The sequence below is a fragment of the Astyanax mexicanus genome, chromosome 3, assembly GCF_023375975.1.
Source record: "Astyanax mexicanus isolate ESR-SI-001 chromosome 3, AstMex3_surface, whole genome shotgun sequence".
NCBI lineage: Eukaryota > Metazoa > Chordata > Actinopteri > Characiformes > Acestrorhamphidae > Astyanax > Astyanax mexicanus.
Window position 1 is genome coordinate 10,421,769 of NC_064410.1, and position 25,139 is coordinate 10,446,907.

Here is a 25,139-nt window from a genome sequence, read left to right on the forward strand (position 1 = left end):
CTTCAGTCCTCCCTTCTAGGACCTGGCGTCCACATGTGTGGACTTCACATTTTGGGTTGTCTAGACCACAACAATAAATCTTTCTCTACAAGGGTCTGGTGTCCTCTTATGAAGCAATTATACTGTCACCTAGTGGTGGCAGAAGAGTTTAACACCTTAGAGTTTCGATTCAAGATGGCTGACAACACACCCAGAAGTTCAGATGGGAACTCCCGATACAAACATCGACCAGGTAAAGAAATTGATCAGATTTTGTGGCTGATTCTTGATCAGATATGTATAAAAGCATTCACTGTTTGTTATGAAAGTCAAATTTTACAAAAGTTAGCAACTGTAACGATTTACCATGTCGCTAAACATGATGTCCACATATGTGGACTTGCGGACTTAGTTTTGTTAGTTTAGTTGAAAGGGCGTCATATATGCTAACAACATAATGTAAGAATTAAATTGTATTTTGTAATGTTTAAGGTAGAAAAAATTTGTTTACTACAGTACAAGCAGATCTAGCATGTTTTATAAATAAATCTACATCTCTCTTAGTTTTGTTAGTTTAGTTGAAAGGGCGTCATATATGATAACAACATAATGTGAGAATTAAATTGTATTTTGTAATGTTTTAGGTAGAAAAAAGTTGTTTACTACAGTACAAGCAGATCTGGCATGTTTTATAAGTAAATCTACATCTCTCTTAGTTTTGTTAGTTTTTTACAAGCAGATCTAGCATGTTTTATAAGTAAATCTACATCTCTCTTAGTTTTGTTAGTTTTTTACAAGCAGATCTAGCATGTTTTATAAATAAATCTACATCTCTCTTAGTTTTGTTAGTTTAGTTGAAAGGGCGTCATATATGCTAACAACATAATGTAAGAATTAAATTGTATTTTGTAATGTTTTAGATAGAACATTTTTTACTTCAGTACAAGCAGATCTAGCATGTTTTATAAATAAATCTACATTTTTCTCATGATTTTATTTTCCAGAGCGGTATTCTCTGTCACAAGCACTGGAGTTACTGGAGTTAATGGGTGATGACAACTCAGAGGTGGAAGATTTGTCAGACATCGACGATCTCGTGGGGGATACTGACTATCAACCCCCACAACAGGTGCCAAGCAGCAGTGAGGAGGACAGTAGTGGGTGTGAGGACCCCATTCCACAACCCTCTCAGCCTACCAGGGGACGTAAACGTCACCGTGATGAATATGAAGGATATCGCTCCGATCGTGACATTGCCAGATCACGGCCTTCTAGACGTCACTCTCGGACACAGCAAGATGCGGCTGATGTCTCAGACAATGTCCCTGAAGAGACAACACCAGGACCAAGCCATCAAGAACAGGTCAAAGAGGGGCGTGGGATGCGATGGCGGGCTTCTCCACTAACACCAAATCAAGCCCAGTTTGAGCATGAGGAGGAAACTGTGCAGAACAGAGAAAACTGGACCCCACTGGACTACATAGAACAGTATATTGATAAAGATTTAATGAAAATGATAGCAGATTGTTCTAATGCTACATCACTGTCTAGAAGTGGGGCCCCACTCAACACATCAACTGATGAAATGTATCATTTTTTTGGTGCCTGTATTTTAATGTCTTGCGTACCCTATCCTGCAATCAGGATGTACTGGTCCAAAACTACAAAACTGCCCGCCATCACTGAAAAGTTCACACGTGACAGATTTTTCAGACTGAGGCGATCACTCAAAGTGCTCATTGATGATGATGTTCCAGAAGATCTGAGAGAGTGTGATAAATTCTGGAAGGTGAGGCCTTTTCTGAACCGCATTCTGAAAGGCTGCAAATCTCAAGCTCGACCACAATGCGTTTCCATTGATGAGCAGATGATTCCATTCACAGGAGCTTGTCCATGGCGACAATATCTGCCAATGAAACCAAATCCAGTTGGCATGAAAATTTTTGTGTGTGCAACAGCAGATGGTATTGTGCTGGATTTTGACATTTATCAAGGTGCAGATGCACTCCTTGAGCAGGTTGAACAACCAGGGGATCTGGGTTTGGGAGGCTTGGTGATAGATCGTCTGTCTCAAACTCTGCATCCTAATACAAACATTTACTGTGATCGGTTCTTCACATCCATCCAAGTCATGGAACATATGATGAAGAAGCAGATGCATGTAACTGGTACAGTTATGAAGAATCGGGTCAATGCAGCAGTACAGAAGCTACCAACTGACAAAACAATGAAAAAGGATGGAAGAGGTACTTCAGCACAAGTTACCACTGAGGATGGAAAGATTTGCGTGGTGAAATGGTATGACAATAAACCAGTGTTGATGATGTCTTCTGTTCATGCTAGAGAGCCAGAAGACAACTGCCAGAGATGGAACAAAAAGCTGAAACAATATGTGACCATCTCACGACCAAATATCATCCGTGAATACAACTCCAAGATGGGTGGAGTTGACCTTGCCGATAGAATGATGAGTTACTATCGCATGAGTGGCCGTACAAAGAAATGGACACTGCGGATGCTGATGCACTTTACCGATCTGGCTTTATCCAACAGCTGGCTACTGTACCGCAAAGACCTGACTGTATGTGGCACGCTAAAAAAGAACATCATGCAGTTCCTTGAATTTCAAATGGAAGTGGCCATGACATTCTTGGCTCAGCATGCCAATGACAGCTCTGACTTTTCAGAAGAGGATGACCCAGTCGTGTTATTCCAAGGGAAAAAGCGTCCAGTGAAGGCAGTGCCCCATGTCTCATTCCGCAGAAGGGCCAATGCACATCTGCCAGAGATGGTAAACATGAAGAATGCAGCGTGCTGCAGAGCAAAAGGCTGCTCAGGGAAAACTCGAGTGCAGTGTGTTACATGCAAGGTATTTCTCTGCTTACAGGGAGATCGCAACTGTTACACAGCATTTCACACATAAGTGTAAACACATTCCCACAGGGAAAAAAGTTTCAAGTAGCAGTATTGGAACGTAAATGAAATGTTTCATGCGTCATGCAATTGTTCAGAAATAAAAAAAAAAACTAAATACAAATAAAGTAAATACAAATGTTATTTTTTTTACTTTGTCTTCATGTTGAAGCAGCACTTCAAATGTTTCATGCAATGTTAATGCAATTGTTCAGAAATAAATAAAAAACAGTAAAACAGTAAATACAAATTCAAATTTTATTTTTTTTACTTTGTCTTCATGTTGAAGCAGCACTTCAAATGTTTCATGCTTCATGCAATGTTAATGCAATTGTTCAGAAATGTAAATGAACACTAAATAGAAAATGTTTGTTTTTTTCTTTGTTATTTCTTCATGTTGAAGCAGCACTTAAAATGATCCATATTGCTCAGAGGGGCACAATTGTTGTTTCTACTTTTGTTTTGCACTCAGGCAAAAAATGCTGCTGTGTTCAGGCATAAAATAAATGTTTTGCACATCATTACTAATTGTGATTTCATTGTGTTTTATCGAAATATAAAACTAAAGTCCTCATATGTGGACATCATTTTTCTAAGAAACTACATCATGTAAAAAGATAATTCTTTGTTTTTACACTAATCAGGTGCCAATTAGCCCACATAGCAAAGAGAAATAAAAAATGCATGCCATGCAAGAGTTCAGGTCTTAGGAGGTTAAAAGCTATGGCCCCAACCCTTAAACAATTGGGCACTACTATTACTACAGACTAGCGCTAATGCATACGTAAACATATAAACACACAATTACAATTATCAACAATTACTCAAACCAACAAATACTAAAAAACATCACTGATATCAGTTAAAAATATATATTTTATCAAAATAGTGCACTTCAAGGTAAGTACTATCTTTAACACATTACTAATCTTATTCTTCCCCTTTCCACAGGTATAACTGAACCAGCTCAGGCCAACCCCCTTCCCACCAGTAACCCGAGGGCTCTTCCATCACTTCAGTTAAGATTATTTTCTCATTATTAAAACTGCAGTACACAATGTCAGTGTCCCACAGTATACTGGTGAGGGGTCAGGTCTACTGATATCATCACAGTTTCAAAGAGAATTTTAGCCATAATCTCTCCAAATGGACAGGTTTTGATTTATGATATTATTTTTTTTCTTATCCAGTCCATCAATCCACTGATCAATCCTCCTGCTTCTAGAGGGCCTGCTTTCTTGCTCCATTCATGTGCTAGTCGCCCTGCATTTCCCTCTTCCCTGCCCTCTACTCTGCCCTCTTCCCTGTCCTCTTCTCTGCTCTCTACTCTGCCCTCTTCCCTGTCCTCTTCTCTGCTCTCTACTCTGCCCTCTTCCCTGTCCTCTTCTCTGCCCTCTACTCTGCCCTCTACTCTGCCCTCTTCCCTGTCCTCTTCTCCGCCCTCTACTCTGCCTTCTTTCCTGTCCTCTACTCTGCCCTCTTTCCTGCCCTCTACTCTGCCCTCTTCCCTGTCCTCTTTCCTGCCCTCTTCCCTGTCCTCTTTTCTGCCCTCTTTCCTGCCCTCATCTCTGCCCTCTTTCCTGCCCTCTTCCCTGTCCTCTTTCCTGCCCTCTTCCCTGTCCTCTTCCCTGTCCTCTTTTCTGCCCTCTTTCCTGCCCTCTTCTCTGCCCTCTTCCCTTTCCTCTTTCCTGCCCTCTTCCCTGTCCTCTTTTCTGCCCTCTTTCCTGCCCTCTTCTCTGGCTTTTGCCACTGCTATTTCCAGTTTAGCGCAGAATTCCTCTTCTGCCTGCCGTCTCGCCTTCTCCTCTGCATTTTTCCTTATTTTTTCTTTCTCCCTCTCATAATTTTCTTTCTGATAGTGCAGATCTTTCTGCAATTGTTCTTTATAGGTCTGCACTTTCTTTTTCATCTCCTCAGTAAAGGACTCTTGCTGTTCTTTAAGTCTCTTGCTCATTTCCTTTTTGAGCTCTTTGTTTGTCTCCTCCTTTATTTGAGCTTCTCTCTCCTGAAACTCTTTCTCCTTTTGTCTTCTCTCATTTTCCAGACTTTGCCGTTCCTTCTCCATGGTCTTCTTCAGTTTCTCCAGCTCAGCTTCATGTTTGGCTCTCAGTTCTTCTTTCTCTCTCTCTATCTCCTCTTTTCTCTCCTTCAGGATTCTCTCCTTATCTTGCTGTAGAGCTTTCTCCACCTGCTGGAACATCTCATTAGTGTAGCAGCTCCCTCCATTCACTGCCACCACGGAGTTGATCTTCTCCTGTAGATCAGTGACCTGGGTTTGGTCTTCAGGATTTCTGTTGTTGAACACGTGGTATCTGTTTCCACACTGGTAAATGATGTTTTGTAAGCTGTGATCAGAATCTTTGATATAATCATTGATATTTGTTCCTCGCAGATCATCTCCTCTGGTGAAGAGCACCATGGTGTATCTTCTGGATTCTTCACCAAACAGATCTTGGATCATCTTCACTGCTTCTTTCTCCTCTTGTGTGAAGCGTCCCACTGTCAGCACCAGCAGAAAGACGTGTGGACCTGGTGCAGCCATGGTGATACACTTAACAATTTCCTTCCTGATCTCTTCATTAGGAACATTTGTATCAAACAGTCCCGGAGTGTCGATCACAGTGACTCGTCTCCGTCTGTCTTTAGCAGATTCTTTCTGACAGACGCTGGTAACTGACCGAAAAGAACTTAACTCCCTGAAAACTTCTTTGCCCAGGATGGTATTTCCAGAAGCACTCTTCCCCACTCCAGTCTTCCCCAATAACACAATCCTGAAAGTGTCCTCACTCTGCACAGCATCTGGAAAACAACAAACAGGTTGTGATTTACTGTCATTTTTAGTGCCATATTTCTCAACCCTGGCCATGAAGGCATGTTATCCTGCACATTTTAGTGGAGTGCTTTAAAATGTGCAGGGGCATGATGCACCTAGACCAGGAACACTAAAAACACTGATTCTGTGCTTAGTCTCCCTAACCATTATATATAAAGCTGAAGGAAGATGTACTTAGTGAATGTACAGTGATAAAACTGTGGAAATCTGAAATTACATGCTATTTCTTTACACTTCTGAACTTTAAGTTTCTAGGTTAAGTGTAATAAATAAATATTCAGACATAGTACAAAAAAATAAACATATACTATATAATAAAAAAGTGTAAAGCAGGGAAGCTGTTGTGTATCAAAGTGTAAAAAAGTGTTTAAAAAACTGTAAAAGTGCAAAATGTGCAAAAATGGTTATGCACAGATGTAAGTTTGTATATAAGATAGTTCTAGATGCTGTCCCGGTTTAGAAGCCAAATAGCTTTCAGTAAGAAGCTCCTCCCCATCCTTTCTGTGTTTCCAATCAGGGAGCAAAAGTCTTTCCCTGACTGCAGCAGAGAGAATATCCTATTATTAGGATGGCTGAGGTCCTTTACAACCTTCCTGGCCTTGGTTCAGTGTTGTGTCATTTGTTCACAGTCACAGACATTCTTCCTCTTCTTGCATTCCCTGATCCTGGTCTAGAGGTTACCTATATTTTGATCAAAGTCTGTCCTGACTATAAAATACAAGTCTTTATCACATTTCTACTGCCCATGCATGCGTTCAGTTACCTGCTGGTGCCCGAGTCTTAAGCTTCATCTCTAGAGCTTCAATAATTCTCTTCATCTCCTCCTTTTCAGCTTTGTGCTTCTGTCGCTCCTCTTCTAATGTCTTCAGGACAGAACTGTCTGTTACAATAGGAGGAAACACTGCAAGTAAATACTTTTCAAATTACTGGTTAAATGTTCAAAACAATTAACCAATTACATGTAGAATAGTAGACATGGCACTTTATCCACTATTAATACTATTAATTGAAACATCAAGAACTGTTGAATTTCCGACCCCAAAGCATTCATTATCATTATATGTTTTCAGTCTGTTGTTTCACACTTTGTCTTGGTCAAAATTGCATTTACACTATGACTTGTCTCAACAACTAAAAAAGCCAATGTGTCCTGAATAAAATGCTCAAGTGTTTCTAAAGAGCTAAGTCAGGTGTTCTGTAAAGATTTCTTTTGTTTTTGCTTTTTTGTTATACTTTTTTTCATGTCATCATTTTTCAGAATTTTTTAAAGTCAAACATGGTGGTGGTAATGTGTTGGACTTGGGCTGCTTTGCAGTTTAGGACCTGGACAACTTGCTGTCATTGATGGAACCATAATTTCTGCTCTCTACCAAAAATCCTGAAGGAGAATGTCTGTCCATCTGTTTGTGACCTCAAGCACAGGCAGATTTGGGTTCTGTAGTAGGACAGTGGTCTAAAGCACACTAGCAGCACCACCTCTGAATGCCTCAAAAAACAAAATCAAGGTTTTGGAGTGGCCCTGTCAAGGTCTGATTGCGATACTGTGGCATGACTTTAAATAAATCAAAACCAAGGGGGCACAACAAAGTTTTTATATATATATATATTTTACATAGGGCCAGGTTGGTTTGAATAGATTTTTTGTATAATTTAAAAACTGCTTTTTTATATGTACTCAAAATGTGTAAAAAAAAAATAAACAAAGCAAATACAAAATAAATATGTATAGAATTTTATCCAGGTGCATGTAGACTCATGAACACAATTATATCAACAAAACAGTGCATCTATATACTTACAATTTTCCTTGGACTTTCTCTTTGTTTCTTCACTCGTATCTGCCTCTTCTGATTTTACTGAAAGCCTCTCCTGTAGCTCATCACAGGTCAGGTAGCCTCCTCCATTTTCCTTTACCACTTCATCTATCTTCTCCAAAAGCTGATGATTTGTAATCACTGAAATATCTTCTGTCCTCTCTTTACAGTCTGTGATCAACAGCTGCAAATACCGACCTTTCTGTACCAAACAACACCCTGCAGAAAGATTTCCACGGTACGGCGTACTCTGAGTCAACACTATAGTGTAGTCCAGTGAAGATGAGCTGTAAGAGTTCAGTACATGTCTGGTTCTCTCCTGGTCCTGCTTGGTAAAGTTTCCTGACTCAAAAACCAGTAAAAACACATGAGGTCCAGGAGAACACAGAGATACACACTCTCTCACTCTCTGATTCAGCTCTTCTTCAGAGAGCTGAGGATCAAGCAGGTGAGGTGTGTTGATGAGGGTGATGTATCTTCCCTCCACTGTTCCTCCAGCTCTCTCACTGTGCTGCTCTACTGAAGGAGGAAGAGCTTCAGTATTAAAAGCATCTCTGTCCAAGATGAAGTTCCCAACTCTGCTGATCTCTGAGCTGTTCTTCCCCAGCAGAACAATCCTGACTGAAAAATTAAGAGATCACACATCAAAAACTGAGGTTCTTACTAACAGAATATGAGCGACTGCACCCACAGTCACAGTACTGAATTGAAAAGATAGTTAGTTGGTTTTTGGTCTTTTTTGAAGATACTTGGAGTTTGGAAAGGAGGAGCTTTCAGTTTTTTTCCTAATATTTTTTATTGATGTGTTTAATAGCTTAGAACAGGGGTTCATAACTTTTTTTGGCTGTGTAACCCCTTTTTAGGGTTTGAAATACAGTGGCTTGCAAAAGTATTCATACCTGTCAGAATACCCAGGCAGGGAGACGAGGAGACGTACGCAAGTGCAGGTAGGGTGAGAAATGAATAATTTAATAAATAAATATAAATAAACCAGGAAACGAGAAACAAGTAAACACTTAAACATAAAACAGGGAGATAAACTAGATAAACAAATAAACAAAAACCAAAACAAACGAGAGAAACCAGAGAACATAAACTAAACCAACAAGAGATAATAAATAACAAAATAAACTGGGAGTAAATAAACAAAGAAACAAACAAGGGACTGAATAAATACAATACTAAACAAGGCAGGGATATATACAAGGAAAACAAACAAGAGGCTAAACTAGACAGGGAAAAACTAAGCTAGACAAGAATAAATAAACTAAGCAGGGAACTAAAGGGAACAAGAAACAAGAAGATGTAAACAAGGAACTAGGGCTAGGGCTAAGGCTAAGGCTGAAATCACAAAGAGACACGGAGAGACAAACAACAGGGGTTAGTGCCAAGACCGACGGAGACAAAGTGGCAGAGGAGGGCTATTTATACTAACAGGAAACACTCTAGAATTGGAAACACCTGGGGAAGGGGCGGAGCTACAAATGAGAAACACGTGGTGGAAATCTACTGACAAGAGACACAAAAGAGCACAGGTCACGTAAGAATAACACAGAGACAAGACCATGATGTGACAATACCCCTTGAACTTTTTCACATTTTGTCACCTTACTGCCACAAACTTAAATTTATTTTATTGAGATTTTAAGTGATAGACTAAAACAAAATAGCACATAAAGTGAAACGAAAATGATACACAGATTTAAAAAAATGTAATCAAATAAAAATCTATCAATACCTAGTTGAGCCACCATTCGCTGGGGTATATTTTATTTTGGGGTTTGTTTCTACCAGCTTTGCACATCTGGAGACTGAGACTGTTGCTCATTCTTCTTTATAAAATATCTCTAGCTCAGCCAGGTTGTATGGAGAGCATCTGTGAACAGCAATTTTCATGTCTTGGCACAGAAGCTCAATTGGATTTAGGTCAGGGCTTTGACTATGGGCCATTTTCACACATGGATATTCTCTGATCTAAACCATCCCACTGTAGCTCTGTCTGTATGTTAAGAGTCATTATCTTGGTTCTCCTTCCTAGTCTCAAGTCTTTTGCAGCCTCCAACAGTTTTTTTTTCGTCCAGGATTGCCTTGTATTTAGCTCTGTCCATCTTTTTATCATCTCTGACCAACTTCCCTGTCCCTTCTGAAGAAAAGCATCCCCACAGCATGATGCTGGAACCACCATGTTTCACTTTGGGGATGGTGTGTTCAGGATGATGAGTTGCTTGGGGCCTCAAGCTGGCCTTGGGCCCCCAGACTACTGTTTATGAATTGAATTCATAGCTGTACCCACGCTCTGTCTGAACTCCGTTCTGTGCACTGCGATAAGACAAGGCACAGCACACAATATAACATTTCAGTAAAGTTGGCATTATAGTGTGTTTGGAAACACTTTATAATACTGTTCCATAGTTAATAGGTAACTAAGCAGTAACTAATTAATAGCGCTGCATTAACACCTAAATATTTTCTATTAAGTACCAGGGAGTACTGAATAATTACTCAGTAGATAGTACTGAACTAATGATTATAGTAGTTCATTATTACTTAGTCTTCTTTATAGTAACTATTCATTAATTACTGCTCAAATCAACATTAACTACTCAGCTGAAAACCCTTACATGCCACCTGGTAACTATGTACTCGAACAATTATTTGAAGTATTTGATTATGATATTAAAGGCATATTTGAATGAAGCAAGCGACACCATTTGTAGTAGTAGTAACCTCATTTACCTTATTATCCTCATTATCTTCCAAATATTAGCAAGCAACACTTAGTAAAACAATACAGTGTATTAGTCTGCTTAACCCCATTTTTGGAAGAAAAAATATTATCTAACATTAATACGTAGGAGTCATTAATTAATGTTCTCCAGAAGGCATCCAAGTCTCTAAGAATGACTGTAAGACTGATGTATTTTTTAAATAATCATTGCTTTAATATTAAGCATCAACCTTATAAATGTTCATCTTCAGCCTTGCAGTCTTTACAGTGCGCACTATTGGGATAATTACGATAATGTTTAACAGAGGCAGCTCTCATGGTTCTCAGTGTATTCTCTGCTGTGCTGCTGCTGGAGGTTTAGAGAGAGAGACTGTTTCTTTTTTATTTCTGTATTTGACTGAAAATAAACTAGTAATCAAATGTGTGTGTGTGTGTGTTAGTTAGCTAGGTTAAATGTGTGTGTTAGTTAGTTTAAATGTGTGTTAGTTACCTAGATAAATGTGTGTGTTAGTTAGCTAGGTTAAAAGTGTGTGTGTTAGTTAGCTAGGTTAAATATGTGTGTGTGTTTGTGTGTTAGTTAGCTAGGTTATATGTGTGTGTGTGTGTGTGTGTAAGTTAGCTAGGTTAAAAGTGTGTGTGTGTGCATTGTGATTAGAATTGCCACGCCGTTCCATTCCACTCCATTCCAAGTTTCTCTGTATCGCAAATTAATCACGCCCTTCTCCTCAAATCTATCTACTTTGCATTGTCTGTGAAGAAGAAAGCGTGGGCTTGCCAGTGGACCCCCGAATGTTTACAAGCAAAAGCACGTGTGTGTCCGCCGGTTCTACACCTTTTCTCTGTGGGGTACGTTCAGTGTTGAGCACGTATGGAGAGGGGGTTGGATCTCTGCCTGACGGGAGACGGGCGGCAGTGGTGGGTCTTCGTGACGTCACCCGCCAGCCACTTTTTCATCGACCCGGCAGTGTCAGGCACGTACCCGGCAGTACTAAAAACTGTCAGGTAGCTTCCTGACAGTATGCCGGCACTAATAAAAACTGTCAGGGAGCTAGCTGAAAGTACGCCGGCACTACTAAAAACTGTCAGGGAGCTTCCTGACTGTACGCCGGCACTACTAAAAACTGTCAGGGGGCTTGCTGACAGTACGCCGGCACTACTAAAAACTGTCAGGGGGCTAGCTGACAGTACGCCGGCACTACTAAAAACTGTCAGGGGGCTTGCTGACAGTACGCCGGCACTACTAAAAACTGTCAGGGGGCTTGCTGACAGTACGCCGGCACTACTAAAAACTGTCAGGGGGCTTGCTGACAGTACGCCGGCACTAATAAAAACTGTCAGGTAGCTTCCTGACAGTACGCCGGCACTACTAAAAACTGTCAGGGGGCTTGCTGACAGTACGCCGGCACTAATAAAAACTGTCAGGGAGCTTCCTGACAGAACGCCGGCACTACTAAAAACTGTCAGGGGGCTAGCTGACAGTACGCCGGCAGTATTAAAAACTGTCAGGTAGCTTCCTGACTGTACGCCGGCACTACTAAAAACTGTCAGGGGGCTAGCTGACAGTACGCCGGCAGTATTAAAAACTGTCAGGGGGCTAGCTGACAGTACGCCGGCAGTATTAAAAACTGTCAGGTAGCTTCCTGACAGTACGCCGGCACTATTAAAAACTGCCAGGGGGCTAGCTGACAGTACGCCGGCAGTATTAAAAACTGTCAGGGAGCTTGCTGACAGTACGCCGGCAGTATTAAAAACTGTCAGGGAGCTTGCTGACAGTACGCCGGCACTACTAAAAACTGTCAGGGGGCTAGCTGACAGTACGCCGGCAGTATTAAAAACTGTCAGGGAGCTTGCTGACAGTACGCCGGCAGTATTAAAAACTGTCAGGGAGCTTGCTGACAGTACGCCGGCACTACTAAAAACTGTCAGGGGGCTAGCTGACAGTACGCCGGCAGTACTAAAAACTGTCAGGGGGCTAGCTGACAGTACGCCGGCAGTATTAAAAACTGTCAGGGGGCTAGCTGACAGTACGCCGGCAGTATTAAAAACTGTCAGGGAGCTTGCTGACAGTATGTCAGCAGTATTAAAAACGGTCAGGGAGCTTCCTGACAGTATGCCGGCAGTTTTAAAAACCGTCAGGGGGCTAGCTGACAGTACGCCGGCAGTTTTAAAAACTGTCATGGAGCTTGCTGACAGTAAGACCGGAGTCAAGCTATCCGCGCTTCGGAAGTTCTCAGTCAAGTCATCCGCGCTTTAAATTTAGATGCGCGTATACGTGCGATTTTACGGTAAACAGCCGCGCAGGCGGAGAGCACGCTTAAAAAACACAGAGAACGGGAGACCGACACGTTTCAGTCTATTATATTAATTCAGACATACATTAAGCCCAGAAACGAGAAAAAAACGGATTAAAATAACTCACCTCACTGTATATTTTGTGCAGTACATTATCTATTTGATATAATATTTCATCAGTGTTTAAGAGAGAGAGAGAGAGAGAGAGTTTTATATTAATATTACTTTTTTCAATCCATGCTTCAAATTAAAATTCTCATGAGTTTCCCAAAAAACCAAAACAGATCCAGTACCTTGTAAAAGAGTCTGCAAGTGTGGGCAATTTTCACTGTATGGTTTATTTTATATTAATAAAAAAATTGTATGCGTGTTTAAAATTAAATTTTTCATGATTTTCCCATAATGCCAAAACTGGTCCACTACCATTTGAAAGAGTACAACATGTGTTGTAGGCTGTCACCTCTGCAAGTTTGGGCAAATTTCACTGTATTTTTTATTTTATATTATTATTACTATTATTATTATTATTATTGTTGTTTTTTTATTCATGTTTAAAATTAAATTTCTCATGATTTTCCCATAATGCCAAAATAGATCCACTACCATTTGAAAGAATCTGTCCTATGCTATGACTCCTGCGAGTTTGGGCAAATTTCACTGTTTTGTTTATTTTATATACATTTTATTATTTTTTATTTATACTTAAAATATGTTTTTTTCATGATTTTCCCATAATGCCAAAACAGGTCCACTGCCATTTGTCCTAGGCCATGACTCCTGCGAGTTTGGGCAAATTTCACAGTTTTGTTTATTTTATATTAATTACAAAAATATATAGATATAAACATATATATAGTATATGCATATTTAAAATTAAATTTCTTGTGATTTTCCCATAATGCCAAACCAGGTCCACTACCATTTGAAAGAGTCCATCCTAGGCTATGACTCCTGCAAATTTGGGCAAATTTCACTGTTTTGTTTATTTTATATAATTTTGTTTTTTTTTTATTTATGCTTAAAATGACATTTCTCATGATTTTCCCATAATGCCAAAACAGTTCCATTACCATTTGAAAGAGTCTGTCCTAGGCTTTGACTCCTGCAAGTTTGGGCAAATTTCACTGTATTGTTTATTTTATATTAATTTATTTATTTTTTCTGCTTAAAATTTTATTTCTCATGATTTTCCCATAATACCAAAACAGTTCCACTGTTAGCATTTGATGCCAAAACATAGGCTATCACCTCTGCAAGTTTCGGCAAATTTCACTGTATTGTTTATTTTAAATTATTATTATTATTATTATTATTATTATTATTATTATTATTATTATTATTATTATTATTATTATTAGTATTTTATTCATGTTTAAAATTAAATTTCTCATGATCTCATGATCTCTACAATTTGAAAGAGTCTGTCCTAGGCTATGACTCCTGCAAGTTTGGGAAAAATTCACTGTATTGTTTATTTTATATTATTTATTTATTTTTATTATTCATGCTTAAAATTAAATTTCTCATGATTTTTCTATAATGCCAAAACAGGTCCACTCCCATATGAAAGAGTCCATCCTAGGCTAGCTCCTTGACAGTTTTTAAAACTGCCGGCATACTGTCAGCAGGCTCCCTGGCAGTTTTTAATACTGCCGGCGTACTGTCAGGAAGCTCCCTGGCAGTTTTTAATACTGCCGGCGTACTGTCAGGAAGCTCCCTGGCAGTTTTTAATACTGCCGGCATACTGTCAGCAAGCTCCCTGGCAGTTTTTAATACTGCCGGCGTACTGTCAGCAAGCTTTCTGACAGTTTTTAATACTGCCGGCGTACTGTCAGGAAGCTCCCTGACAGTTTTTAGTAGTGCCGGCGTACAGTCAGGAAGCTACCTGACAGTTTTTAATACTGCCGGCGTACTGTCAGCAAGCTCCCTGGCAGTTTTTAATACTGCCGGCGTACTGTCAGGAAGCTCCCTGGCAGTTTTTAATACTGCCGGCATACTGTCAGCAAGCTCCCTGGCAGTTTTTAATACTGCCGGCGTACTGTCAGGAAGCTCCCTGACAGTTTTTAGTAGTGCCGGCATACTGTCAGGAAGCTACCTGACAGTTTTTAAAACTGCGGGCGTACTGTCAGCAAGCCCCCTGACAGTTTTTAATACTGCCGGCGTACTGTCAGGAAGCTCCCTGACAGTTTTTAATAGTGCCGGCGTACTGTCAGGAAGCTCCCTGACAGTTTTTAATAGTGCCGGCGTACTGTCAGGAAGCTACCTGACAGTTTTTAAAACTGCCGGCGTACTGTCAGCAAGCCCCCTGTCAGGTTTTAGTACTGCCGGCGTACTGTCAGCAAGCTCCCTGGCAGTTTTTAATACTGCCGGCGTACTGTCAGGAAGCTCCCTGGCAGTTTTTAATACTGCCGGCATACTGTCAGCAAGCTCCCTGGCAGTTTTTAATACTGCCGGCGTACTGTCAGCAAGCTTCCTGACAGTTTTTAATACTGCCGGCGTACTGTCAGGAAGCTCCCTGACAGTTTTTAGTAGTGCCGGCGTACAGTCAGGAAGCTACCTGACAGTTTTTAATACTGCCGGCGTACTGTCAGCAAGCTCCCTGGCAGTTTTTAATACTGCCGGCGTACTGTCAGGAAGCTCCCTGACAGTTTTTAGTAGTGCCGGCATACTGTCAGGAAGCTACCTGACAGTTTTTAAAACTGCGGGCGTACTGTCAGCAAGCCCCCTGACAGTTTTTAATACTGCCGGCGTACTGTCAGGAAGCTCCCTGACAGTTTTTAATAGTGCCGGCGTACTGTCAGGAAGCTCCCTGACAGTTTTTAATAGTGCCGGCGTACTGTCAGGAAGCTACCTGACAGTTTTTAAAACTGCCGGCGTACTGTCAGCAAGCCCCCTGTCAGGTTTTAGTACTGCCGGCGTACTGTCAGCAAGCTCCCTGGCAGTTTTTAATACTGCCGGCGTACTGTCAGGAAGCTCCCTGGCAGTTTTTAATACTGCCGGCATACTGTCAGCAAGCTCCCTGGCAGTTTTTAATAATGCCGGCGTACTGTCAGCAAGCTTCCTGACAGTTTTTAATACTGCCGGCGTACTGTCAGGAAGCTCCCTGACAGTTTTTAGTAGTGCCGGCGTACAGTCAGGAAGCTACCTGACAGTTTTTAATACTGCCGGCGTACTGTCAGCAAGCTCCCTGGCAGTTTTTAATACTGCCGGCGTACTGTCAGGAAGCTCCCTGGCAGTTTTTAATACTGCCGGCATACTGTCAGCAAGCTCCCTGGCAGTTTTTAATACTGCCGGCGTACTGTCAGGAAGCTCCCTGACAGTTTTTAGTAGTGCCGGCATACTGTCAGGAAGCTACCTGACAGTTTTTAAAACTGCGGGCATACTGTCAGCAAGCTCCCTGACAGTTTTTAATACTGCCGGCGTACTGTCAGGAAGCTCCCTGACAGTTTTTAATAGTGCCGGCGTACTGTCAGGAAGCTACCTGACAGTTTTTAAAACTGCCGGCGTACTGTCAGCAAGCCCCCTGTCAGGTTTTAGTACTGCCGGGTACGTGCCTGGCACTGCCGGGTCGATGAAAAAGTGGCTGGCGGGTGACGTCACGCAGACCCACCACTGCCGCCCGTCTCCCGGCAGGCAAAGATCCAACCCCAACTGCACGTATGTTAAAGGAGAGGCAGTATGGAGAAACAAAAGCGGCAACAATAGTTATGCAGAGAAGTTACACGCGAAGAAACTCACTGTAGCTGCTACAAAATGTGTCTCCGCATCCTCCGTAGGTGAAGACAGAAGCAGCAGACCGGGAGAGCAGGCTTGTGACGGAGATAGCGAGGGACAGACTGAGCAGGAATGTGTAGCACATAAACAGGTAAGGTTAGTAAAGTTAGGATAAGGGACTTTGAGGTGATGGAGGTAACGTTAGCTCTATTACATGAGAATGATGAGCAATGGCTGATAGTAAACGGTGAAGACTGGTGAAGATCAGCAAGTGTGTATTTTTGGCTACATTTTATTTTAGATATTTAGGTTAAAGCTGTGTTTAAAGGCTGCATAGTTTGAGTTTTGTAGCCTCTATGCTGTGGATCAACATGTTTTAAAAAGCACTAAAACAAGTGAAATAACAGATTTTAAAACTGATAAATGATCAGTTAACTTAAAAAGTAAGTGTAAAAATCTAAAAGTAATATTAGCAAAAGGTCTTGCCACACTGAATAAGAGTAAAACAGTGTCAAATGCTTTTAAGACATTGTTGCGTTGCATGAATTCATAAAGCAGTCCTGTTTGTAGCCTGATACAAATACATGTTATAGCTGTTTAAAGGAGTTATCACCTTTAACCTGAAGAATTAGAATTGAGCTAATTCTCTGGTGAATGCCCGGCAGTGCTGAGCTGTAGATACAGGTTGCATTAGAGGACATTATCAATCCTGGAGGTATGGAGGACGAAAAGTGACATACATACAAATAAATTAATGCACACATAAATATATAAATAATACATGCCTAAATAATTGTATAAAAAAATAATAAATACATTTTTATTTATATATTTATTGATTAATGAATTTCTAGATTTATTATTTATTTTCACATTTCTTTATTTATTTATTTCTTCATGTATTTATTTCAACATTTATTTATTATTTATTTCTACATTTATTTATTTTCACATTTATTTATTTCAACATTTATTTTTTCATCTATTTGTTTTAAATCATGCGTGACTATGGGATATCTTACCACAGCTATGCAGATGACACTCAGATCTACATGGCCCTCTGCCCAAACAACTATGGTCCCATTGACTCACTGTGTAAATGCCTTGAGCAGATAAATAAATGGATGGGACAGAACTTTCTGCAATTAAATAAAGATAAAACAGAGATTATTTTATTTGGGAATAGTAATGAGAGGAACAGACTAGCTGCCTATCTGGATTCAAAAAGCCTGAAATCTAAAGAACTAGTGCGTAATCTTGGTGTACAAATGGACTCTGATCTCACTTTTAACAGTCATGTCAAAGCCGTCACCAAATCAGCATTTTATCACCTCAAGAACATCAATAAGATCAGAGATTTTCTGTCTAAATCAGACCTGGAGAAACTCATCCACGCCTTTATTTCTAGTAGGATTGATTACTGTAATGGACTCCTAACTGGACTCCCAAAAAAGCCCATTAAACAGCTTCAGCTTATTCAGAATTCAGCAGCCAGAGTTCTGACTAGAAGTAAAAGAAGGGAGCACATCACCCCCATCCTTAAATCCCTACACTGGATACCAGTCTGTTACAGAATAGACTTTAAGGTTCTGTTACTGGGCTATAAATGTGTTAATGGTGCAGGACCAGCATATTTATCTGATGTGCTCCAGCAGTATGAGCCGAACAGAACTCTCAGATCATCAGGAACTGCTCAGTTAGAGCCGCCTAAAATAAAAACTAAACACGGAGAGGCAGCGTTTAGCTACTACGCTGCTCTTAAATGGAACCAGTTAACAGAGAGCATTAGAAGAGCTCCAACACTAAACATGTTTAAATCCAGACTGAAAACCTACATGTTTGATCAGGCTTTCAGCTCAGCTTAAAACACTGCAGCTCCGCCCACTTTTATTCTGTAACGGCACTTTTATATTATGTTTTATTCATGCTTTATTCTCATTAAATCCTTGTTGTTCTTTTACATGTTTTTAATTTAATTCTCTTTGTTTTAATCATGTTTTAATCATGTTTTAATCAATCATGCTTTATTCTTATTTTAGTTTTTATTTCCATTTTTACTGTTAATCTTTTACATGTTTTTTTTTTTTTTTTGATTTCTCTGTGTATTTTCTAATTTGTAAAGCACTTTGAATGACCGTTGTGTATGAAAGGTGCTATATAAATAAACTTGCCTTGCCTTGCCTTGCCTAACATTTATTTATTTCTACATTTATTTATTCACATATGTCTTCATGTATTTTTATTTATTTATTTTCATATGTATTCATTTATTTATTTCTGTATTTGTGCATTTTTAACTCTCGGCTACCGGAGGAATGAAGAAATGTGTAAATAAATAAATAAATTAAAGTAGAAATGTTGAAATAAATAAATGAAGAAATAAAAAATGCATAAATATATAAATAAATTAAAACATTTAGAAACGTGTTCATGCATGGACATATGGCAATAGATTTCTGATTTTAAGTGTGTTCTTTTTCTTGACAAAATGTATTTATTAATTTATTTATCCATGCAATTATTTATGCAAGTATTTATTTATTTACACACATGTTTATTTCTTTAGTAATTTATATGTGCATTTATTTATTAATATTTTTCTTTTTTTTTTCTTTTTCATTTTTTGTCATTGAGGAGCTGGATTACCCGTGTAAACTGAAAGGGCTGGTTCATGCTACCAGTAATGATAATTACACTGGCAAAACATGAAAACTAGAGAATAATCAGTCAGGAAGAATGCACTTGTTTTCACTTTCATTTGCACCAAAGCAGGTAAACTTGATTCATGATTTATTATGCTTCATCACTGGGCAGATGGATATCCCTGAAGTTTAACTGACTTGATGTGCTCCCTTAATTTTTGTGAGCATTATATTTGGTTGCATATCTCTTCATTTCAAATCTAGCAATCACATAAAACTTCTTAATAAGTCAAGTCTGGAGATTCTAAGAGTGTTTCATTAAATCAAGGCCTGTAAAATATATTGCAGTCACCATATTTAGCAGTATAAGCACAATATCAGAACATTGTTTGTATTGTTAATCTGTATTTATTTACTTTATTGTCACTCACATTGTAGAGGAATGTCTTTGCTGCTTCGTCTTTTAGGCTTTCTTCCTCTTTTGGGACTTCCTACGTCAGACCCTGCAAGGTTTTCAAAACACATGCTGTAGTATACCAGAGAAAAAAGTGCTGATAAGAATAGAAGAGTTATTCAAACTGTTGTTACAGTCCAAAGAGCACACCTATATCATGTTAATGATTTATGACAGTAGAATTTCATTGCAGACAGTATTAAACCAAAATATTTCATGGTTTGTTTGGACAGCTTGATTTCATTTCATTTATTAATCTATGCCCATTACTGTGTTTTATGCCTTCAGATTTGATATATTGTCATTCCTTTTCACAACACTGTACATACATTTAGGCACTGAGGAAACCAAGTGATGGAATGTTTCAGGTGTTATATTGTCTCATTGTACCTGCAAACACATCTTAATGATTCTGCACATCTTTAGTACAGAATAATCACTTTTGCATTTTTCTTCTTCACAAATTTTCTGCTGGCACAGGTCAGCACCCATAATCTGTTCTTCTGCAGCCACGCCTTTGTATTGTGTGCAGCATGTGGATTTACATTTTCCTTGCTGAAATAAGCATAGATGTCTCTGGAAACATGTGGTATTGAAAGCAACATATTTTGCTTTAAGCTCTTCATGTACTAGTGGATCTCAAAAAAATAGAATATCATTGAAAAGTAATTTTATTTCAGTAATTTTATTCGAAATGTAAAACTCATATATTATATAGACATATTTCACACAGAGTGATCTATTTTAAGCGTTTATTGATGATTATGGTTTACAGCCAATGAAAATCCAAAAATCAGTGTCTCAGAAAATTAGAACATTATATAAGACCAATTGGTACTTTTGGCATTGTGGGCAGTGTGCCAAGTCCTGCTGGAAAATGAAATCCGCATCTTCATAAAAGCTGTCAGCAGCAGAGGGAAGCATAAAGTGCAGTAAGATTTTCCAGGAAAACAAAACTGCACTGACTTTAGACTTGATAAAATATAACACAGTGGATCAACACCAGCAGATGACATAACTCTCCAAACCATGTTGTTTCACTGTTATATTTTATCAAGTCAGTGCAGTGTTTTCCATGAAAATCTTACAGCACTTCATGCTTCCCTCTGCTTACAACTTTTATGGAGATGCAGATTTTTTGATTTTCCAGCAGGACTTGTCAGACTGCCCATACTGCCAAAAGTACCAACTGGACTTATATTATTCTAAATTTCTGAGATAGTGACTTTTAGGTTTTCACTAGCTGTAAGTCATAATCATTCACATTTGAACGGAATTACTGAAACAAAGTAATTTTTTAATGATATTCTAATTTTTGGAGATGCGCCTGTATGTTGCTCTAAGATCTCAATGTGCTTTTGTGCATTTGGTTCAGACCTTTTTCTTTCTGAAAAGATCTGGAATATTGATTATCTGACAACAATACAAAATACTTTTACACTGTGTAATGGTCCATCGCAGATGCCTTCAAGTCCAGGGGAGTCAACATCACTTTTGGACATGGTTAATTAAGGCATTTGCTTTGCACTGTAAAGTATTAAGTGTTCTTCGTAAACTACCCATAGTAGTGCTTGGGAAAGGTTTGCCAAGGTAATCTCTTGCCTGTGTGCTTTATTTGGCTTTTGCCAAGTGGCAGTTTGTGATGCAATGCTGTGCTTTAATGATTTAATTATATTATGGGTTGTAAAGGGGGAAATATGCAAATAATTTCCACTCATTGTGTAAAAATATTTCAGTAATTTTCTCACACATTTGTTATGAACTAAGGATTACCTGCCCAAATTTGCTCCTTCAACACTTTTGTGTTACAAATATTTGTTGTATCGCCTGTTTGAAATCAAATAATTTAGTTTTATTTATCTTAATAATATTAGCACTCTCTTTTTAAGTAAACCAAGCATCAATTTGGCAACTAATTTAAAACCTTTAATGGCGGTTTTACAAATTGTCACTGATATCACTAATCATTAATCATTGGTAACAATACATTATGGAGGATTTTTTTGTGACAGTGTTAATAAAATACATTAATAAAGAAATGACAACAAAAATGATAAATAAATAATTAAATTGAGATTTATTTGAAATTGATTTAATGAATTAAATGTTTCATGTAAATGTGAAAAAGGTGTAATATATATATATAATTTTTTTATATAAGTTAACATAATTAACTGGTTAGACCACTGGCTAATATCAGAAGTCTTGAGACTATCTTTGGTTAATTTTAGTGGAGTTTTATTGTTTCCCTGCAGATTTTATTATCCTCATTTACTCTGCTGTATCTGCTGTGTCTGATCCTTGAACTGTACTCTAACAAGACATAACAGTATTAGGTTTCAGCATTAGAAATCCACTTGCTATGATAAACTTGTTTTTACCATTATCATTTAAACTGTACCTCCATATAATTTTTTCAGGTGGCAGAAATTACAGAGCTCTGGAGATCTCACTTCTGATCTCTAATAAAAACACTTAACGCTTAATAATTGTATCATCTAGTTTTATCACCTTAACATTTTAGTCTTTAATTTGATCTTAATCCTATTTGTATTTATAATTGGATCAAAACATTGGAATAAAGTGTTTATTCGTTTCATTTAAGTGTTTAGTAGGCTAAAGAAAGTAGTCACTTACTTTCCAGAGATAAATCTGTTCTTCTGCGTTTGGGACTTGGGGTCACAAATCCTATAAAACAAACAAGCAAACAAACAAATAAATAAAACTGTGGTAAAAAAATATGAAAACATCAGAACAGATGGAACTTTAGTTTTACGGATACTTTTTCCTTCTTTCATTGGAAAAAAAATTCCACATATTGTGTTTGATTAATTACAAATCTCAGAGTATTAGGAGGTGTTCACAGACACTACATTAATTTCTCAGTTTTATTGGTTTATACTTACGAGTATTTGACGCCATTACCACTTGTTTGTGTTTGCAGTGTCCAGGTAAATCTGTTCACCTGCTTCAGGAGGGTGAGTCAGGTAAAGTCCGTCTGTGCCGTTACTGATCTGAATAAAGTTAATAACAGTCCAAAGAGCACAGTGGCTGTCATTTTAATGATTAATTACAGTAGAAGGTACATGTCCCTTCTAATATTATTAACATATAAGTGTATTTACAGTAATGTGAAAAAGTGTTTGCCCCTTCATGATTTATTAGGTTTTTGCATGTTTTACACTCTTAAATGTTTCAGATTATCAAACTAATTTTAATATAAGACAACACATGAAAATACAACACAATGCAGTTTTTAAATGAAGGTTTTGATTATTAAGGAATAAAAAAAACAATCAATTCCTACATGGCCCTGTGTGAAAGAGGCGGAATTACAACAATTCTGTAAAGAAAAGTGGAGAAACATTCCTCCACAGTGCTGTGAAAGACTCATTTCAAGTTTCTGCAAACACTTGACTGCTGTTGCTGCTGCTTAGAGTGGAAGAACCAGTTGCTAGGTTTAGGGGGTAAACACTTTTTGACACAGGGCCATGTAGATTTTTTTTCTCCCTTAATAATAAAAAGCTTCATTTAAAACTATGGAGCCCCTAAGGTGACATCATGTAAAAAAAAAAAAAAAACAATAATAATAATAATTCCACGGTTTATTAAGGCATGTGAACGAGATAATTAAGGCAAGCGAACAAGATTCTAATGTGTGGGAACGAGATCATTAAAGTGTGGCCATGACTTATTAAGGCGTGGAAACGAGTTAATTAAATCTAGCTGGAGATTAATAAAGCTTTTTTTCTGTAAATTAATGCCCATGAAAAACTGAATATTACACAAAAGCTCCTTTAATCCAAAGATAATCTTTTATAAGAAAATGAAGACTGAATTGGTTTCTTTATATCTTTTTTTGGAATTAATTATGGTGATATTTTGGAGTCTATTGCAGTGAAACAGGGTGTAATTCTAAGTTAAAACCACTTAATTCTCATACTAAAAGCTGATTGGCTCAGACGCAGACAGTATACAGACCCGTTTATCTTCCTTACGCAGTCATATTGTGCACAACAATATGACAATAAGAGATGCTTGCTTTGTTAGCTGTTAAACAAAAGGACCTTTTGGCCACACCTTAATGGCTACGATTTAATTAATTTGTACCCACGCCTTCATAAAGCATGGCCATGCATTATTTTTTTTTTTTTTACATGATGTCACCATAAAACTGTATTTTGTATTTACTTGTGTTGTCTTTGACTAATATTTAAATTTGTTTGATGATCTAAAACATTTAAAAGTGACAAATATGCAAAAAAGTAAGAAATCATAAAGTGTATATTATTACTACACGTAACGTTTAGTGCACAGCTGTGCGAAAGTGTAAGAATGCTCTTTAAAGAGTACTTACACGTCCAATCATTTTTCAACTTTATTTTTTTGTTTTATATGATCAGATACCAACAGGAAAAACAGATGGAAAGATCTTGACTAATATATCGGGGGTGGAGGGGGGAAGTCACTTTTGTGTCCATTTACAAAGATTTCAGGGATCCCTGTAGAGGAGAGATCAAATCACTTAAAGAAACACAGATATGTTTAGGTTTGTTTAAGGTGAGCTATAGCCCCGTCTTTAAACCTCCACTCCAATTTAACCTGCAGCTCATGGAAAAAGATTATACAGTTGCAACAAAAAGTATGTGAACCCTTTGGTAATTTTCTTGTAATGTGAACACTGAGGAACTTGGTGTTCTTCGTATAGTATATAGTATATATAACTTTACAATACGTTTTATTATATATAACTTATTGTAAAGTCTGTAGGTTGCTAAATAGAGATTTGGTTTACAAAGCCAACAAACAGAGAGAGAGAATCTTCCTCTCAGAGTGAAGAGTTTAGTTTGGTTTGCATAGGCATGTTTAGCAGCATCTGCTTAGATGTTTTCTGGCTTTAAAAGACAAATCTTGTGTAAAATAACTTGGTTTGTAGTGAAACATGATAATGAGTACACACTTTTGTTAAATAGCCCACCTTCATTTGCTCCCCGCATTCTGAAATACAGTGCTTTTACCTGATGCTTCCAACAGGCTTACAATGCTAGTGATAGGGGCATAGTGTTGCCTACGCAAAGAAATCCCTATTGTTACATCATTAGCAAGATTAAAGTAGCTCCACAGTTCATTAGTAGAATTCTGAGGGCACTGAAATTTAAAACAAGGCACTGTGAACTTTGAAAGTGGTAGTTAATAAAAAAAAGACAGTTTACATACACAGTACCCTGAGGTAGTTCTCCAGCACAATATTAAAAATAAGTCAGGATAAATAAACTGATGAACACGAATAAAGAGGTAGGATAGGGGAACCGATTGCAAAATTGCTAGGGGTTTCACGATTTTGATATCTCATCGAAATTGATCCAAATTATGTCATGGTCTCGAGCATCAAAGTCAAAAAGAGGATCTACGATCCCTTCCGCAAATGGCGCAGCACGCTGTAGCTCAAAGAGCAGCTCTTTCTCCAGAGAATGTGGACATTCTCATCTTCTTAAAGAAAAACTTGAAAATATAAAAATGACAGTTGTTTTGTCTAGCCTCAAATATGTTAATAGTTTTGGTACCTTAAGGAGCATCTTTCTCTCAGATAGAGTTAATAATATATCTTTATAAAAAAAAAAAACATGTCATTCTCAGGGACCAGAAAAGTCTTAAAGTCTTATTTTTCATGTTTAACTGTTATAGTCGGCTAGAGTTCAGTTTGTTAAGGCTCTAATTGTTCTATTATTTTGTACATGACTGTTCCTGAATTTTTCCTATTATTTATTTT

At 38.2% G+C, this 25,139-nt stretch overlaps 3 protein-coding genes across 3 annotated transcripts in view; 2 read left to right on the forward strand and 1 right to left on the reverse strand.

The window, feature by feature from the left end:
* The window catches only part of LOC111189911 (GTPase IMAP family member 8-like), a 213,427-nt gene that overhangs the window by 17,423 nt on the left and 170,865 nt on the right, over positions 1-25,139 (forward strand). The gene's annotated exons all lie outside the window — the stretch shown is intronic.
* LOC103044213 (piggyBac transposable element-derived protein 3) lies at positions 29-3,849 on the forward strand. Its single transcript, XM_049475691.1, has 3 exons — positions 29-232; positions 984-2,770; positions 3,844-3,849. Exons 1-3 carry the CDS (start codon positions 34-36, stop codon positions 3,847-3,849), a joined length of 1,992 nt encoding a protein of 663 aa, XP_049331648.1. The 5' UTR covers positions 29-33.
* Positions 3,169-22,064, reverse strand: LOC103041624 (trichohyalin-like; the record flags this gene model as incomplete). The annotated part of the gene is made up of 5 exons (XM_049475801.1): positions 3,169-5,691; positions 6,489-6,605; positions 7,525-8,160; positions 19,347-19,418; positions 22,007-22,064. Coding segments are annotated over 5 exons (2,520 nt in total), but the record flags the coding sequence as incomplete, so codon positions are not given.

What these genes read in the sequence shown, in the direction of transcription:
- LOC103044213 (XM_049475691.1), top strand. Translation starts at nt 34, where the DNA reads ATGTGTGGACTTCACATTTTGGGTTGTCTAGACCACAACAATAAATCT. An exon ending in CCGATACAAACATCGACCAG is followed by an intron (nt 233 to 983) that starts GTAAAGAAATTG and finishes TTTATTTTCCAG; the next exon opens with AGCGGTATTCTCTGTCACAA.